Source organism: Odontesthes bonariensis, chromosome 22 (assembly GCF_027942865.1).
Source record: "Odontesthes bonariensis isolate fOdoBon6 chromosome 22, fOdoBon6.hap1, whole genome shotgun sequence".
Taxonomy (NCBI): Eukaryota; Metazoa; Chordata; class Actinopteri; order Atheriniformes; family Atherinopsidae; genus Odontesthes; species Odontesthes bonariensis.
The window spans coordinates 17,542,730-17,559,974 of NC_134527.1; the positions used below are offsets into that span (position 1 = coordinate 17,542,730).

Genomic DNA, 17,245 nt, shown 5'->3' on the forward strand with positions numbered 1-17,245 from the left:
TGTGCACGTTAGTGCATGTGAGTTCCTGCCATGCGGTACAGAGCGAGCAAACTTCTGAATATTTTCCTCCACTTGATAAAACTTCTTTCACAGCTAAAAACCTGAAATAGAGAAAAGATGGATAAGATCTCAGTTGAATATGGTTAGGATTTCCTTAGATTGTGAGTCTAATGAGATGCTGCAAGGCTCCAAGTCGGGTTTCAGTTTTGGTTCCGTTTGTTTTCGTCCGAGAGTCTCAGCACTATTGTGATCTGATATTGCAGTTGTGACTAAATGCAGATCTCCACATGTATTCTTAATGAAATTTCCAGTAGAAATAACAGTTGAGGTCATCCATTATTGGTGTTATAAGGATGTTTGCTGTTGGTTGCAGCAGTTGAGGGGCTTTTCACATTGCTGACCGTTTCCAGGTTACGCAGCACACCCCAGAACATTCTGGTGAAATGTTCTCATCTCGCTTGCTTCACTTCATCTGGATTGCTGGGATAGAGCTATTCTTTGGTTTTCTTGAATTACTTTTCCTGATCCATTTCTTGATGGTGAATTCTGTTATTGAAACATCTTTTTATGTTTTTTCAATGCTGCAAATCAGTTAACATCTTTGCTCTAATATCCTTTGAGCAGAACTGCTTTCTTTGACTTGTGATTTTATACCTGGGCATAATCAAAAAAGCTGCATTGGCTTGAGATTGAATATATTCTTCGGGGAAAATGCGTCCGTCTTCCAACAGGCAAGCGCAAGCCTGAATAGCAGCTGTGATTCAGAGTTCTTATGATATCCTTATGATTTTTTTTTTTTTCCATGATCTTAAAGTAGAAATACTTTCTATTTTTCTACCCAAATGTAACCAAAAGCACAGATTAGTGTGAGTCCTCTGTCTTTAAAGTTCGCAGCCACTGCACTTTCACTCCCTTGCCCTTAATGAAAAGAATCTCCTCTCTTTCTGCCACTCCTCATTTCCTTTGAGAATGAATTCCCCGTCTTTGTCCATAAACTTTTCCCTCATTCAACCCTCACGACAGCTCAAATACTTGCCTCTTCTCTTCCTCTCTGGCTATGAAAACATTACCTACTGTGAACTAAAGACCATGTTCCCCTGTTGTCTACCACCAGCAGAGTTCCCAGACCAGAAGAACAAGAGCTCAAACAGTCTCAGGTGGTGAGGAGTCTATGGTAATATCTCAGTTTATGTTGAGTATAAACCCTATCTATCATAAACGTCTTATTTCCCTCAATGTAGGATGGGCTGTATTTGTCTTCTGACTAGTTTTGTGAGCAACTTTCATTAAAAGCTGAACTCCTATGGAAAAATACCCAAGGGCTGTCAGTCTTTTTATTTGTTTTGCATATTTTTGTGACACATGATATGAAATATTACAACATACCATCTTTCTAAAATAGACATCAATGTCCACTTATAGCACGTGTGCTTCCTTTTTTGGCGGGTGATTGATTTGTTCAGTAAAGCGATCGGGGCCATTTAAAAGAGCTGAATAACTTCTCTCTTCTTTAGTTCCCCTATTGCTCATATAAAAATGCGCTGATGTGCCAGGTTAGAGCAGCATTTGTTTGTGGTACACAGTGGTGTTCTTTTATGCGTGGACATTTGTGTTGTTGTGTGTGATCAAGGACTGTCAACCTTGTAATGACAAAGTGATCAGCCCATGTTGACAGTGTGAAAAATAAGATGTGTTCAGCACGTTCCCTGTATTCTGCCTTTGCACAGTCACACCTAAAGTAGCACCTAAAGTAGCACCAGTTTTTGTTGTGATCGTTTGGTGAACAGTTTTGTTAATGTTTATGCTTCGAGTGGTTAATACTTCACTAAGCAAAGAAGTAATGATCCATTCCTTTTCCCCATGTGGAATTTATTTGGTACTTATCTGTGTTTCATTGTGTTTGGTCTGTGAAGGTTGACCCTCAAATGCAGTCACCCACTCTTCCATTAGTTGTAAAGCTTATTTCGTCATGTGTTGTCCCTGAGTTGTGTCTCAATAATTGAAAAGCTAAAGTAGGAAAGACAAAACTATTGTTTTGCTTCTAGATGAGAGCAAAAGCTTTTAAACTTGATTAAACTGGAAAAACACCAATTTGTGTCAACTTGTCTCTTTCCCTGCAGCATCCATTAAGTATATTAAAAGATTCCCTCCACGAGTCTTTTAGCATATTAGCTTATACTGATTAGTTGTCTTTACTTTGCTTTCTCTCCACACTTGGCCAGTCTCCCTCGGCAGCTGCTTACACCTTGACCACCCCTGGCTTGCCCCCTGGATGGGAGGAGAGGAAGGATACCAAGGGGAGAACTTATTTCGTCAACCATAACAACCGCACCACTACTTGGACTAGGCCAATTGTGCAGGTACAGCAGGTCTGAGGGTTGGCTGTCGGGCTGGCTCTGTGCATGGGACTGGACGTTATCTTGGCTCCTGTCGTGGCGTTGGCCCGTGTGTCGGAACTCTTATCCCCTCTTATTCCCTCTTGTGTTTCTCCTCTGTGTAGCCATGGAGAAATATGGAGAGAGACGCAGCTTTGAAACCTCAAAGTCTCTTTTTCTGTCTTTCCTTCTGTTTAGTTTCCTGACCTGTCCAGCTTAATTGTGCGTCTTCCTTCTCTTGTCTAGCATTTTTGATGGATATTATTATGAAGTGCATCTCTGTACTGGTCACACCTTTCTAAACCTTGGCATGGATCTGTAACCACCACTCTTTCTTCCCTTTACCTGCGTCGACCCTGTTTTTCCACTTGTCTCCCCCTGTCCTTCTGTCTGCAAAAGAGACAGCTCCACGTAGACCGAGCTCAGACCGAAGCTTCTATATTGGGACTGAGTGTACACGTGATGCTCACGTCTCTCTTCTTTGAAATTCACCTTTTTCACATTTTTCTGAACACTGCCAGCTGTGTTATATCTGTTCATCATCACATTTCCTTCTCATGCTCTGATTGTCATGTTTTTTATTACTCTTAAAGAGAGGGATACTGTTATGTAATGCTTTATTTGGGCACATATTGTGCATATAACCCACTGTAAATGTGGGTTAAACCATTTTACCTGCTATTTGTGCAAGGGTTGAAAGTAACAGAGTAGTTCTAAACTTATGTCAAAACTTTCTCCCTGTTTTCTATCTGACACACAAGCCTTTTCACAAATGATTGTTTTTTTTAAGAGACCTAAAGGTTTCCTCTTTTCACGGGCCTAAATGACCCGTGCTTTTGTAGGTTTTAGGAACTCATTTCCTGAGCGAAATTCAAGCATCCAGACCAATTAATACGGTGCAGATAAGCATCTCTGTCAGAATGGCTCAGCTGAGACAAAGCTTTATTTTCGCACACCACATCACTTGCTTAATTCCCGCTCCACTTAACCTCAAAAGTGCTGTTTTCACCGACAGCTGACTGAGGACGGAGCCAGCACTTCAGCAGCAGCGTCGGGAGGATCCCCGGCCCCAGCCTCCACCCCTTCCTCCTCTTCCAATGCCTCCAGCAACCACCTCCATGAGCCCCAAGTCCGACGACCTCGTAGCCTCAGCTCCCCTACTGTCACCCTTTCCACCCCCTTGGAGGTGAGAATTAGACTCCCGAACCATCCCATTTCCTGTCCTCCTCTTCTCATTTTCCCCACCTGTGGACTACGTGTTTCTGTCCCCTTTCTCCTCTGGCCTTTACCCTCCTGTACTGTCTTTTCACGACATCCTGATGACCAAACTAAGATCATCGCATTAGTCATTTTTCAATCACGTTATTTGAATTAAAAATTGTGTTTATAAGTGCTTCCATTTTGGATAAATCTGTCTTGATGCTGCTTTTCTCTCTTCCTGTCCTTGCCAACCATACAGAGGTGTACATTTTCACCATGCAACTAATCTTTTTCTTCCCAGCTGCTATCTTGTTGTCTCCATTGATGATGATTTTAATTCTTAATGCTGTTCCTTCTTTATTCTCCAGATTTACTGGCAGATCATTGCAATGTCACAAGATGATGAATGATCAGTGGTTTTAATGTTGCGGCTGATGTGTGTATGTAGGTTTACACCAACTTGTTTGAAGGAATAGATGAGCGCTCTGGGCAACTTGAGTACTTGATGGATTGCTAGTCTTGTAGCACCATAAATCTTAATGGAAGTTGGCTTTTCCAAGTTTTTAATCACTGTATTTGAATAACCCAAATACAACCTGAATAACTACTTATGTCCTGTCAAGTCCTGGTCATGTGTATATAGCATTGTGCTTTTCATGAAACCAGTCTCTTACTCACCGGTTAAGGAACGTTAATAATCAGACAGCACGGCTGGTTCACGTGTGAGTCACATGAATCTCCAGGTAAACTATTGAAATTTCACCTTGTTATTTCAACCTTTTTCAGGCTTTTAAGATATGCATAGGAACTTTGGGGACATAAGTTCTTGTTATTGCAGCTCAAAGCAGTTAGTGTTTGTAAAACTTTTGATAGTTTATCTACTATGAACCTTATCTCTGTTGCCATAGATGTACCACAAGCTTAACTAATTAAGACCAACACTTTGTTTCTAAAAATGAATGGTCTCTTTTTGACCTTCCACAGCTTTAATGGCTCCACTCGGTGGCGAAGATCCTTTGCCACCACCGAGGGAACAGACCTGAAGGGGGTTTAATTAAAGAGTGTATTAATAAGGCGTTGTGAAAGTAAGAGGAAATGAAAAATTCACAGTGGATGGGTGTAATTACAGCAGCCAGCGGAGGTGGGAAGGCAGATTAATTAATGCAATCTTGATTCCTGTTAAAAATGAGATCAGTCTGTGATAATTGGTGCTGAAACAATAATGTGATATAGCCACACTTTTAGTCGGGACAACTTAGATTTCATCAAACTCAAATTAGAAGTTCTTAAGATTCAGACAATGGCAATATTCATGGGTTTAGGTGACAAGATTTTGAACTGTCAGTCATGAGTCCTCAACCTCTCATGTCGAGTTGACAACTTTGCCCCCCCCCCCCCCACCTGTTCTCAGGGAGCCAACAACATCCAGGTGCGGAGGGCCGTGAAAGACACTCTCTCCAATCCGCAGTCTCCCCAGCTGTCCCCTTACAGCTCCCCCAAATCCCAGCACAAGACACAGCAGAGCTTCCTGCCTCCAGGCTGGGAGATGAGAATAGCCCCAAATGGACGGCCTTTTTTCATAGACCACAACAGCAGAGTCACCACCTGGGTGAGCGAACACACCGTGGTAACGGGCTGATGGTTGAATTTAACTTTGTTTTTGCCTTTGTGTGTGATTATGGAAAATAGTTTGAAATTCTGAGAAATCTAATGATATGAAAAGTTAGGGCAGTGGGTAGAGTTCTTTTTTTTTTCCCCAGTATCTTCTAGTGACATCTGGTGGTGTAAAAGTCAAGTTCTCATTTACTTCTTTATTAACATTTATTATTAAATCCCTCTTTGGGTTGTGCTGTATTTCATTCTTAAACTGGAGAAAAATGTATCACTATCTTTTCTCGTTCTCTTCCTCCCTTTTTGGATACTGACAAACAGGAGGACCCCAGGTTGAAATATCCAGTCCATATGAGGAATAAGAACTCAATGGAGCCCGGTGACCTCGGTCCTCTTCCTGTAAGTACAGACACAGATGGATGTAGTTGTGTTGACCCCTACAGCACACTCATAACAGCCTCAGTGGAAATTAAACAAACCTAAACAGTTACTATATGTTTTTTAAGTTGTGTGGGATGGATTTTTTTTAGCTAAAATATCAATGAGAAACTGTAATTATTCACTTCAATGCACCGCCAGTGATTTGGGGGCGAAAGATCCGACTGAAGCATAGCTTTTCTTTTTTAAGACCCGTTATGAAATAAAGAGGTCTGAGGGGAAAAATATAGCTGGCAGGGAGAGTCGTGTGGCTGTGATTAAACCTAACTGAAAACTTGAGCCTGATGCACGGTTTCATGTTAAATTAATTTCCAGCCTATTGCGTACCTGTGAATCTTGACTCCATAGCAACGATGTAGGCTAATATATGCCTCCAAACAAATGTAACTGCGAGTCCCACAACTGGCATAATTCATTCCTCGAAGACAATGCTGCTGTGAAACAAAAATGTAAAATGGGATTGAACCTGGCTTGTTCCCAATGACCAATATTCTGCTTGTGCTGCTTTATGTAGTTTTCAAAGCTCTGCTGATCTGGGTTTGGACCTCAACAGCTCAGTGGTTGTTCATTCTCCCATGATCTCTTTCTTCTTTTCTGTGTTCCACTAATTTCGATAGAAGAGATTGTTTTTAAACATTTCTTAGTTCCTGCTTGGGCTACCCTCATACTCGTAGGACTGAAGTTGAATCCAAAAACTCAACGACACGGCATAGAAACCCTGCTGCAGCTGTGTTTTGATGGTGTAATTGTAAATGCCCACACTGCATAGGTCTCAGAGGTAGTCTCCTGGTTAGGTTTTTATACTGTCTTTAAGCAGAAGCATAGATCAAGCTTTTGTATCATCTGCTTGGCAAAGTTAAAGGCCAAACAAATAGGCCCTACCTTACCCTAGCTTGATGTTTCATTATCAAAACTTGATGGGTTTTACGCATCTCACAGGCTTGTGTGGTGTGTGCATGTGTGTGTGTTCTCTTTCTCTTTCTCTCTCCATTCTGATGGATCTTATGTACGCTACTTCTTCTACACCTGGCCATGTCTGTTTAGCAGAACGTACCAGAGGAGGTTGGTTTGTGCCTCCCTCCCTCTGCCTGCCTTCTTACTTGTCTGATCTGGTCTGGTCTGGTCAAATGCCTGCAGACAGCCTTGCGTCTTCCCCCCCCCCCCCCCTTGCTCTTTCTATCTTTTCTCTTTCTTTCTCATGACCGGCATGGATGGATTGTACCTTTCCCCTCCTATCAGTTTTTTACCCCACTTCCTCTCTCTGTGAGCGACCTCCCCGCACCACCACCTCCCCTTATGGCAACGATAGATATTTTAGAGCTCCCCCATCATTCTCCCGAGATTCCTCAGACTGCTTCATGTCTGTGAACCTGCATCAGCGTCGGAGGCACAGTTGGATCAGTATAAAAAGTGGAACAAGGCGAGATGCTCCGGACATTTGTTAGAGTGAGAAGGAGAATGAGAAAGGAGGACGTATTGCAGAAATGGGGCTAAATAAGGGTAGATGGGGAGTGAAAGAAGGAGGGAGGTTTCAAAAGAAGCAAAAGGAACCATAAATGTATGTCAGAGGAAGGAACTGGCTGTACGCTGCATGTGTTATCAGCTTTTCAGTCTGGTCTTCACTCATGCAGCAGCAGCAGCATTTTTAGAAAAACTCATACGATTGTCACACTCTGTTCCTTTCTCCACCCTTTTACACTTAATCCACGGTACATTTTCTCATTGCTTGATTGCTGGTGCCGTATGAGTGTGTGTGGCCCGTGACACTGTACTGAGTGGTCACCGTGTCCGTGGTGGTATACTGGTTTGCACCAGGGGTGGTGATTAACATTTATGTCGTGGTTGTTGCACCCCCTTGCCTTGCTGATGTGTCGGACTTGACTCAAATAGGACCGTAAAATCCTTTCATTTCCTTTGTGGCGTTTTGATTGAGCTTGTCCTGCCTGAAGTACTGGGATGTCAGTGTTTCGACCGTTTAACGGTCAGTCAAGTTCAATTGAACGAATGTTAAAAAGGAAGAATGAATGGATGGATTTGAATTTCTATTTGAGCACGCCCTTTGAAACTGTGCTGCCGGTTTTTCTCACTCTTCTTCTCATTTGCTTCTCTTTCAGCCTGGATGGGAAGAAAGGGTTCACACGGACGGACGCACCTTTTACATTGACCACAGTAAGATGGCTCTCCGTCTCTTCCATGCTCATATTTAGTCACGTGCGTGTTCCGTCTTTTGCCTCCGTGTCATCCAAGGTGATAGTGGGTTGCAGCTGGAGCGTAGCCCCAGATTTTTTAGGAGTCAAGGACAGCAAAGCACTTCATCTGTTACAAGTGTCGCTGTCCTTAAATCACTTCTGTTTTATTTATGTCATGACGTCACACGATGAGACTTTACAAATAGTTGTTGAGTGACTTTTGTCCAACTTAATGAGTCTGAAAAGAGACAAACAAAATGATAACTTTCTGTGTATTCTATCCAGACACAAAGACCACGCAGTGGGAGGACCCTCGTCTTCAAAGTCCAGCAATCACAGGACCCGTGAGTCGCTTCCCCTTAATGTCTCTTAAAGTGTCTCTACATGCGGTGCTGTAGTTTTTATCTGACACACATTGTTATCAGCCTCGGTTTAGCTTCGCACCACAGAGAAATCGCTTTGTCACTTACCATGCTCACACCTTTGTGCCAATGCGTGTAACTCTTCAGATGCTGTTCTCCTTCACTGCTAACAAGAAGCTTCTCGTGTTACACTCGATTAAGCTTTCCGTCTGTTAAAAACTCCTTTTTACACATTTCCTTTGCAGTAAATGCCTTCGCAATACAGATAAATCAGGGTGTTGGTCAGTTTTGAACCATTTCTTTGCTGCTGTGTGTCGCCATCTGTGCAGGCTGTTCCTTACTCGAGAGAGTTCAAGCAGAAATACGACTACTTCAGGAAAAAGTTAAAGAAACCGGTAAGAAGTGATTTATGCTCGTGCAACTTTTTTATAATGACTCTGAAGCTAAATATAGTCCGAAGCTCAACTTCCTCTTGCAAGAAGTCGATGAAATGTGCCTTCTGTATACATAATTTGGATTTATTGCAGTCATTTCACATTCTTTATGAAGCATGTCTTGTAGAAAGTGGATGAATGTTTTCTTTTTTTCTTTTTTTGTCTCGCTGTTGGTTTTACTGCGCTATTTAATCTTGGTTGAATAATAGAAAAAATAATGCAGGTGAGATTAATGTGCCTGGTTTTGGGCTGAGACATAACACTTGTTCTGTGCTTGAACTGTCTTATTTTACTGTCTCAACTTGCTTTCCTTTGAGAAAAAATGAAAAGTATTAAGGCTTTGTTCAATGATGGGAATGTTTTTGTGAAGTTTGACAGGAACAACATATTTTTTTCTGAACTCTGAAGTAGTTTTGAATTTCCCCCATTGGGGGATAAATAAAGTATTTTTCTATTTTTTTCTATTCTATTCTATTATAGTTCAGGGGAAAAAAAGTAGCTTTTGTGTCTTATGTTCCACCTAACCTCAACGGACCAGCATTTAATGGAGTTTAGGTTTTTATTTGTAACAAAGCAGTAGCTACAAATTGTTCTTTGCGAATTATTTCAGGCTGACATCCCCAACCGGTTTGAGATGAAGCTACATCGGAATAACATCTTTGAAGAGTCATACCGCCGAATTATGTCCGTAAAGAGGCCAGATGTCTTGAAGGCACGACTGTGGATTGAGTTTGAATCAGAGAAAGGATTGGACTACGGCGGTGTGGCAAGAGAGTGGTTCTTCCTCTTATCTAAGGAGATGTTTAATCCCTACTATGGCCTGTTTGAGTACTCTGCCACGTAAGTCTCTGCTTATTTCTTTGTGTCTGCCTGCTTTAGATTTACAGGAGAGAGATTTAATCCCTGGAGACTTTTAACAGGATACGACACGGCACACAGGACAAAGTGTTACTGAAAAGTCAAAGCGGTAAAAGGGACTGTGTTTTGATGGAGACATCCTTCTCTGCTCATGTATTTGATTGGCTTTGTTGACAAGCTGTAGCAAGAAGCATTTTTTTGCTAGGTTGTTTCCCCGTGAGACTTGTAAAGATTTCCTTTCACTTTGATTAACTTTTCCTCTTATTCAAACAGCCATCCTGAAACAAACATTTCCCACATACACCATAATGAAAGTGTCATTTGCTTTGTTCCTTTTCTTGGTACCATTGTCAATACGTGACTCAGTTCGCTCGCACTGTTGAAAAACAAAGGTTGAACAATGAGGAATTAATTCATTAAAACTTCTTTTCTTTTTAATTAAAACCTTTCAGGTTGCTTATCACAGGTGCTTTTTTTCCCCATATACTTTTAACATCATCACGAATCAGCAGGGGAATGAAAAGCTAATGATGATTCGCAATCACGTAGAAGTTTTGTGCTTCTACTTATGCGTATATATTTTTTCCCCCTATTGGATGCAACAGAAAAAGATAAGCACAAAAAAATCTCACACATAACTTTGCTTTTGAAGGCACCAAATACTTTTTACTGTAAAGTCAGCCAAAGCTCAGAAATATCGGTTGGCTGAGCACACTGTTGGTTGTGGGTCGTCTGGTCAGGACGCAGAGAGTTGACTTGGTCAGAGGAGATGTTACGCTGCCCTTCTGTGACCGAAGAAAGAAGAAAACCAAGATAAATAACCACAAGTCACTGGTGCATTTTGGTGATCTGAGGATGACAGGAAAAACTTAATTAAATGAAGTAAATTAAATGAATTTCTGCTTCTCTGCGCTCGCTTTGCGTGTCTTTCCAGGGACAACTACACTCTCCAAATCAATCCCAACTCTGGCCTGTGTAATGAGGATCACCTCTCCTATTTCAAGTTCATCGGGCGTGTGGCAGGGATGGCCGTGTATCATGGAAAACTGCTGGATGGTAAGTTACTTAAAGCTGGAGGTTGTCTTTGACATTGTTGAAGTCCAAAAAAATGTCTTTTCATGTTTAATGTCATGTGTGTAAAGACAAGTTGCAGCACGGTCACTGAGGTTTTCCAAGCTTTTTTTTTTTTTTTTTCTATACACATGCCGTTACATTTGAGTGTTTTCTTCCATTTTGTAGGTTTTTTCATTCGACCATTCTACAAGATGATGCTGGGGAAACAGATTTCTCTTAAGGACATGGAATCTGTGGTACGGTGTTGCTCCTGCTCATTTATTCAACCGATATAAATAAAATAAAAAAATAAAAAGTACATTTCAGCCTCGAGTTTTGCTCTTTGAAATGGATGTGTTGGTGTCTACCCTGATTGCAGTTAACACACAGCAGATGATTAATTATTTGCTTGGAATGACAAAGCCAAGAATTAAGCCAGTGTTAAGGTTTTTTTTCTTTTCTCTTTTTGCCTTGTGTGTCTGTTACTGCAGGACAGTGAATACTACAACTCTCTTAAGTGGATTCTGGAGAATGATCCCACTGAGCTTGACCTCAGGTTTTGTATTGATGAGGACAACTTTGGACAGGTGTGGAGGCCTCAGATCACTCCTTTTGTTTTTGTAATTTGAGGAGAATCGGGGGCCTTCATCCTAAATGTTTTTTTTTCCCCCCCTCAGACGTACCAGGTAGATCTGAAGCCCAGCGGCTCAGACATGGTGGTCACCAATGAGAACAAGCAGGAATACATAGAGTAAGTTTTTTTTTTTTTTTTTTTTTTTTTTTTTTTTTTTTCATCCTTTGAGGATATTTTTTGTGTGTTTAAGCAAAAACTATCCAGGAGGTTTTCTTGTTCTTTGTTTCCCCCCCCCTAAAATATCTCCTTATTCTGCCCTCTTGTCAGCCTGGTCATACAGTGGAGGTTTGTCAACCGGGTCCAGAAGCAGATGAACGCCTTCTTGGAGGTATTTATGTGCTGTTATAGTAGTTACCACTTGGGGGCAGTGTAACTATATATTTTGCGTTGGTATAAGGGATAAACGCCTCTGTTTCTAAACTGAACCGCAGCTTATTGATCTTGTTTTTAAAAGCTTATTAACATATTTAATATGTTTTGAAATGTTTTATCTTCATGTTGCTTGAGTTGTTATTTAATAACGATTATGGTTGAAATAACTGATTTTGTTTAAATTTCAGGGCTTCACCGAGCTCATTCTCATAGATCTGATCAAGATCTTTGATGAAAACGAACTGGAGGTATGCAGACATTGCTAGCAGAAACTATAACAGGTTTTAAGATGGACTAGTTAACAAGAAAATCAATCTAAAGATAAATTTCAATTTTTTTTTTTTTTTGAGTAGTGAAAAAGTTCCTGCTTTTTTTTCTTTTGATCATTCGATGATAGTCAGCCGAATATCTTTGAGTTCTGGAGAGTTGGAAAATAATTGGTGCATTGATATTATAATTTACAGATTCAATTAAAATGAAAGCAATATTCTGTCATTTTAATGTGGTATGTAATGTTTGAAATCGCTGAGATGACACGTGGTCCTGGCTGTAACAGCGTTCTCTCTCTCCTCTTCCTCCCCCTCTGCTTCCTTGTAGCTGCTCATGTGTGGTCTCGGTGACGTTGATGTCAACGACTGGAGACAACACACTGTTTACAAGAACGGCTACTGTCCCAACCATCCGGTTATCCAGTGGTTCTGGAAGGTCTGACCCACATTGGATCATATCTACAAACAAATTCTTAGACTTTTGCGTCGTTGTGTTTTCTTCTAAAAGACTCGGCGACTCTGAACTGCTGTTTTTTTTTTTTTTTTTTTATCAAATCATTTTCTGCTACAGCTCTCGTAGTCTTTCGTTGTCCTTTTCCCAAGATTTTAAAACTTGTTGCTGGCTTAAAAACAATTGCAGAATAAACATTAAAAAGATTTAAAGAATCCTATAACATAATATAATAACGCCTAACCCTTTTAAAATTTTTTTTTACTTCTCACTATTTTAATTGAGACATGTGTGTCACGATGTCCCAACGTCTTCAGAAGCAGGGTTGCATGGATTTTTTTAGCAGGAAGTTTTATGATAAAAGCTGGTTCCAGTCATGTTTCTGTCCACCCAAACTGTGACGGGTTTACTGGCCTCAGTTTTGAAGATCAAAGTCTGTTTGAAATAACAAGCTTGTTTGCTGTGATGAAAGAGCTTAACGTATCACCTGCACTGGTTATTCTCTTTGCTTAAGCGTTAACAAACTAATCAAATACAATTCTCTTTGAATTTGTTCTGTTACTTTTATTTGGTTTTTCACAAGGACGTGGTGACACGGGCATATTTAGGATCTTTTAATCATTGCAACTAAACAGCTTAAAACTGACCCGAAAGAGATTTGAACCTCGTTCTGTCCTTAAAACCAGAGCCAGAGTCTGAACCCTTAAACAGCAATTTAAAGCTCCGTCACAAAACTTGTTGACTAGCCTTTATGGCCTCACTGCCACAGTCCGAAACTTGGCCCTAACAGAAATTGCATTCTAAGCACACTCATGTAGGTTGTGTTGCTGAAATGTCTCAAAATAATATCTGTCTTGGTGTTCGAATGGAAAAACATTAACTTTGGGTATTTCTTTATTAATGTTTCAAAGTAGTTCCTTAAGCTGAAAGAATATTTAATTCTTGTGAAATGCCATTAAGAGAGTTCATCTTTCTACTCCCATTAGGTCGTCCTGTTTATGGATGCCGAGAAGAGAATCCGACTCCTCCAGTTTGTTACCGGAACATCACGAGTGCCAATGAATGGCTTTGCTGAGCTTTATGGTATGTGACCTTATCAGACAAATTCAGGCTCCTTTATTTTCTGCTTTTTACGACAACATTTGTGATGGCTTGGCCTGAACTTTATGTACCAATGACGCAAAAATAGTTCTCTGGCAAAAGAGTGGCCAACCCTGTTGGTGCTCCAAGAACTGAATTTCAATCATTGTAATCACATTTTTAAATGTCTACAAATGCAAAGGTATTTCCATATTTATGTCAAACTAACTAGACTCTGTTTCAACTAATACAAGTGCAAGTCATGGTTGACCAAATGCCTGAATTTGTGCTCTAATACAAGCATGTCTTAAAATCTTAGAAGGGCATCTCAATGCCCTTATAAACCAAGCCAACTATCAGCTGTTAGGGAAGTCAGAAGTGTCGGTCTTTCATGTTTTTGTTTTTGGTGTATCCTCGTCTATACTGTGGGACCCTCGACTGATTCAGCATGTGTTCACCTCTTCCTGTCTTCTTCCACAACCCAAACAGAGATAACAGCTACTACAACAGTGCTTATAATCTTTCTCTGTTTACTAAGGCTTCAGGTTTTACGTGCACTGACAGAGAAGGGCTGTTTTGCAGGTGTTTTTCTTTCTGAACGAATTCCATCGATCACCTGACACGTTGTTCGAATGATGGATATAAAAAAAAGGAATCTTGACGATTTAACAAAAAAAAAAAAAAAAAAAAAAATGAAAATCATAATGTGCAATTGGAACAAAAGAGGAATGATGCCAGAAAATTGTTAGTCATGCAAAAGAGTAAGTTACTAACATGCCTGTTGTGTATGTCATGGATACTGCACATAAACTGGAGGCTGTAACTGGTTGAGAAGCACATTTAGCTCTAACAGTTAAAGTTGTTTACCAAATACAAGCACGTTCATTGATTAGATATTCTCTGATGAACACTTAGACTTGGATCAGAAAACTACATTGTGGAACAAACTCGGCGACACATTTGGAGAAGATGAAAAAGTGTGTGTGTGTGTGTGTGTGTATATATATATATATATATATATATACACACACACACACACACACACATACATACACATATATACACACACGTAGCCCCTTCTGCATCACCGACTGAAGACGTGGTTGTTGTTTTACGATAACTGCAAAGCTTCTTTGGGGGAATAATGCCAGGTTTGGATATTTAAAGTATCACAATTGCTGAGAATCTATACCACGAGTTGTCCTACGTAGACTGTGAAGTGACTGATTTTATGTCAGTTATTTGACGATCACTCAACTCGGTTTTCAATTTTGTTACAATAGACAAGAATCGGCGAAAGAATGCAACTTCTTTCCAGGGGATTTAATCCGCAACCTCGAACATAAACTGCTCTGGAGATGGTTATGTGTTCCATCTCAGTTACCATGGTGATCTAGCCAGGTTAAAAAAAAGCCACCTCTTCAAACTCTTTTAGCACTCCCACTTTTAGCTCATCATAGCTTTTTCTTCGCCACTAACTTTGCTTCGCAGTACCCCCCTTTTACCAAACATTACCACGACATTCGAACCGTAATGGTGAGCAAATGACAAAAATTTGATAATAAACAAAGACTGCTTTGTTGTTGTTTTTTTTCTGTTTTCACCCATTGAATATTGTAAATATTCTACCACCCCCTCTGCGCTGTTATGTTTTGTAAATGGTGTGTTTTTTGGGTTTATTTTTTTCCCCCAAATCTTTCCTCCTCAGATGCTGGTGACTCGAGGATACCCAGCTGGGGGCCTTTTGTCACACACCATTCTTTTGATGTTGGTGTAGTGAAAAATAGCTCCTAATTATTCCTTTCTTCCTTTTTCCCAGGTTCTAATGGACCTCAGCTTTTCACAATTGAGCAGTGGGGAACCCCAGACAAGTTGCCAAGAGCTCACACATGGTATGCCACTATTGCACACAAACCTGGAAAGAACTCGAGCTGCTCTCCTGTTGTTATAGTTCTCGTCGGGTATTAAATTGTTAATTTCCCGAGTTTTTTTCCCTCACAGTTTCAACCGCTTGGATCTGCCCGCCTACGAATCATTCGAGGACCTGAGAGAGAAACTCCTTATGGCTGTAGAGAATGCGCAGGGGTTCGAAGGGGTCGACTAAAGCGGCATCCTCTGACTGCATCTGACAGTAAAAACAAAAGGAAAAGCCACAGGGACGTCAAACCAGCTGCTGTAGCAGTTTTGTGTGAGCATGTTGTACTGTTATGCCTGACTATGAGCCACCTTCACAGCACGGTGGTTTGAGACTGTACAGCGACTTTTCGAGCCAATATGCCTACGTCTTTATATCTCTTCAGTGTGGTTAGGTCACTCCTTTAAGGTGCTGGGGAAAGAAAGGAAGTGTTGCACAGTTTGAATGCTGAAATCTTTTATCCACAGGCATGAGCGATGAATGACTGGAGCTGGCCCCTGATCCACCGTTTCTTCCCCCCCCTTTGCACTCTTCCTGTGAAAATCTACAGTGCTGGAAAACAATAATGCATTTCAATAGCTCCTTTATGTACACTGTAGCCCAGTGTTTGATCACCCTTCAGTGGAGGGCTATTAGCATGGCCTTAATCTGGCTCCTACATGCACTATTTCTCTTAGAAACCGCAGTGGCACTCTGATCAGAATTCTTTCAAATATTTAGACCAACACCAGATTACCTTAGGAATGCTAGCCAATCACATTTCAGGAAATCGACCACACTCCTCCGTAGAGCCTTGTCTGTTTCATCTGATCAGATATTGCCGCTGCAGCCTTTGTAAAATGTTTTTTTTTTTTTTTTTTTTTAATTTCTGCCAGTGATAAAGATTAAGAAATATGAATTTTGTGTCTCTTTCCTTTTTTTTTTTTTTTTCTTAGTTAATATAATTTTGTTGTCATAGAACATTTCTTTTTTTTTTTTTTTTAAATAAGCATTTGTATAACTTACAAGAAAGTGTATTTGTACCGATGAACAACATTCTTTACTGTTTTGACAACTATATATGACATGGTCGTGTGAAGTACAGATCTGGCTAGTCTGGGAAATGATTAATGCATATCATTTGGTACGGTGATAGCAAATGTGTTGAGTACAAGGGTTTTTATTGTAGTGCTTTACAAGCAGCATGAACCTGTATCTTGTGTTTGCTTAGACTACATACTAATTGGAAGTGTAATCAGTCTCGAGGTCGTGAAGGGAAAAGTAAAACCGGGGATAGTTTCTCTGCTTGCATTATTATTCTCATGCCTGTCGCTGTTCATAATGCTGTAAATTGTTCTTGGAAAAAAAAAAAAAACACATTTTAAGTTCTTTCATGATCTACAAATATATGTATGTATTACATTTAACAGAAGTATTACTGATCAACACTAAAAATGAAGCTGTATGCGTGTGTGAGTGTCTGAGAGAAAAGCTGTGATTGCCACTGAATATAAAGCAGCACGTTTCTTACAGAGGAAAAAACGAGCGTTCTTTTTTTTTATGTTCTTCTTTCTCTCCTTTTTCTAACACCATTGAACCTAAAGGGCACTTTATAGATCACTCTGAGGTCATGTCGCCTGATGTATGTCTCGTCATTTACTTGAATGTGATTCTTTGTTTAGTTTTTTTTCCATTCAGAGCACTTACTTGGTGCAATATAAATAGTCTGTAAATCTGGGTTGCTGCTAAAGTTGAAAAAGAAGTGAAGCTGAGACTTCATGTCCTTTAGTTTACTCTGTTTCAACTCTTTTGACCTCTTTCTCTGTATTTATCTCCCTCGTGTCTCTTCTCCTCTGTAATCTCACCATTTGAACTGACTGCAGATTAGCCATTATTTTTTAGCTGGTTTTTCTTTCTTTTTTTTCTTTTTAAATGAATAAGCGGAGGTATGATTTTGTTAACGATTCCACTTCTTTCTGCAACTCTTTGTGGTTCATTTAACTTTGGTCGAATAAAATGAAACTT

General features: G+C 40.3%; 1 protein-coding gene across 7 annotated transcripts in view; it reads left to right on the plus strand.

Annotated features, from left to right (window-relative positions):
• nedd4l (NEDD4 like E3 ubiquitin protein ligase) overlaps nucleotides 1–17,245 on the plus strand; it is a 44,189-nt gene extending 26,944 nt beyond the window's left edge. For 4 of the 7 annotated variants that reach the window (XM_075455121.1, XM_075455122.1, XM_075455117.1 and 1 more), the window contains 19 exons: nucleotides 1,115–1,174; nucleotides 2,223–2,360; nucleotides 3,391–3,561; nucleotides 4,987–5,184; nucleotides 5,508–5,585; nucleotides 7,739–7,793; nucleotides 8,099–8,157; nucleotides 8,505–8,570; nucleotides 9,220–9,449; nucleotides 10,402–10,523; nucleotides 10,707–10,777; nucleotides 11,012–11,107; nucleotides 11,198–11,271; nucleotides 11,422–11,482; nucleotides 11,715–11,774; nucleotides 12,124–12,231; nucleotides 13,233–13,329; nucleotides 15,146–15,218; nucleotides 15,328–17,245. In XM_075455121.1, coding sequence (XP_075311236.1) covers nucleotides 1,115–1,174; nucleotides 2,223–2,360; nucleotides 3,391–3,561; nucleotides 4,987–5,184; nucleotides 5,508–5,585; nucleotides 7,739–7,793; nucleotides 8,099–8,157; nucleotides 8,505–8,570; nucleotides 9,220–9,449; nucleotides 10,402–10,523; nucleotides 10,707–10,777; nucleotides 11,012–11,107; nucleotides 11,198–11,271; nucleotides 11,422–11,482; nucleotides 11,715–11,774; nucleotides 12,124–12,231; nucleotides 13,233–13,329; nucleotides 15,146–15,218; nucleotides 15,328–15,430 — 1,920 coding nt within the window. In that variant the 3' untranslated portion in view covers nucleotides 15,431–17,245. The remainder of the gene's footprint in view (nucleotides 1–1,114; nucleotides 1,175–2,222; nucleotides 2,361–3,390; nucleotides 3,562–4,986; nucleotides 5,185–5,507; nucleotides 5,586–7,738; nucleotides 7,794–8,098; nucleotides 8,158–8,504; nucleotides 8,571–9,219; nucleotides 9,450–10,401; nucleotides 10,524–10,706; nucleotides 10,778–11,011; nucleotides 11,108–11,197; nucleotides 11,272–11,421; nucleotides 11,483–11,714; nucleotides 11,775–12,123; nucleotides 12,232–13,232; nucleotides 13,330–15,145; nucleotides 15,219–15,327) is intronic. The other 3 variants (XM_075455118.1, XM_075455119.1, XM_075455120.1) reach the window with 3 other exon arrangements.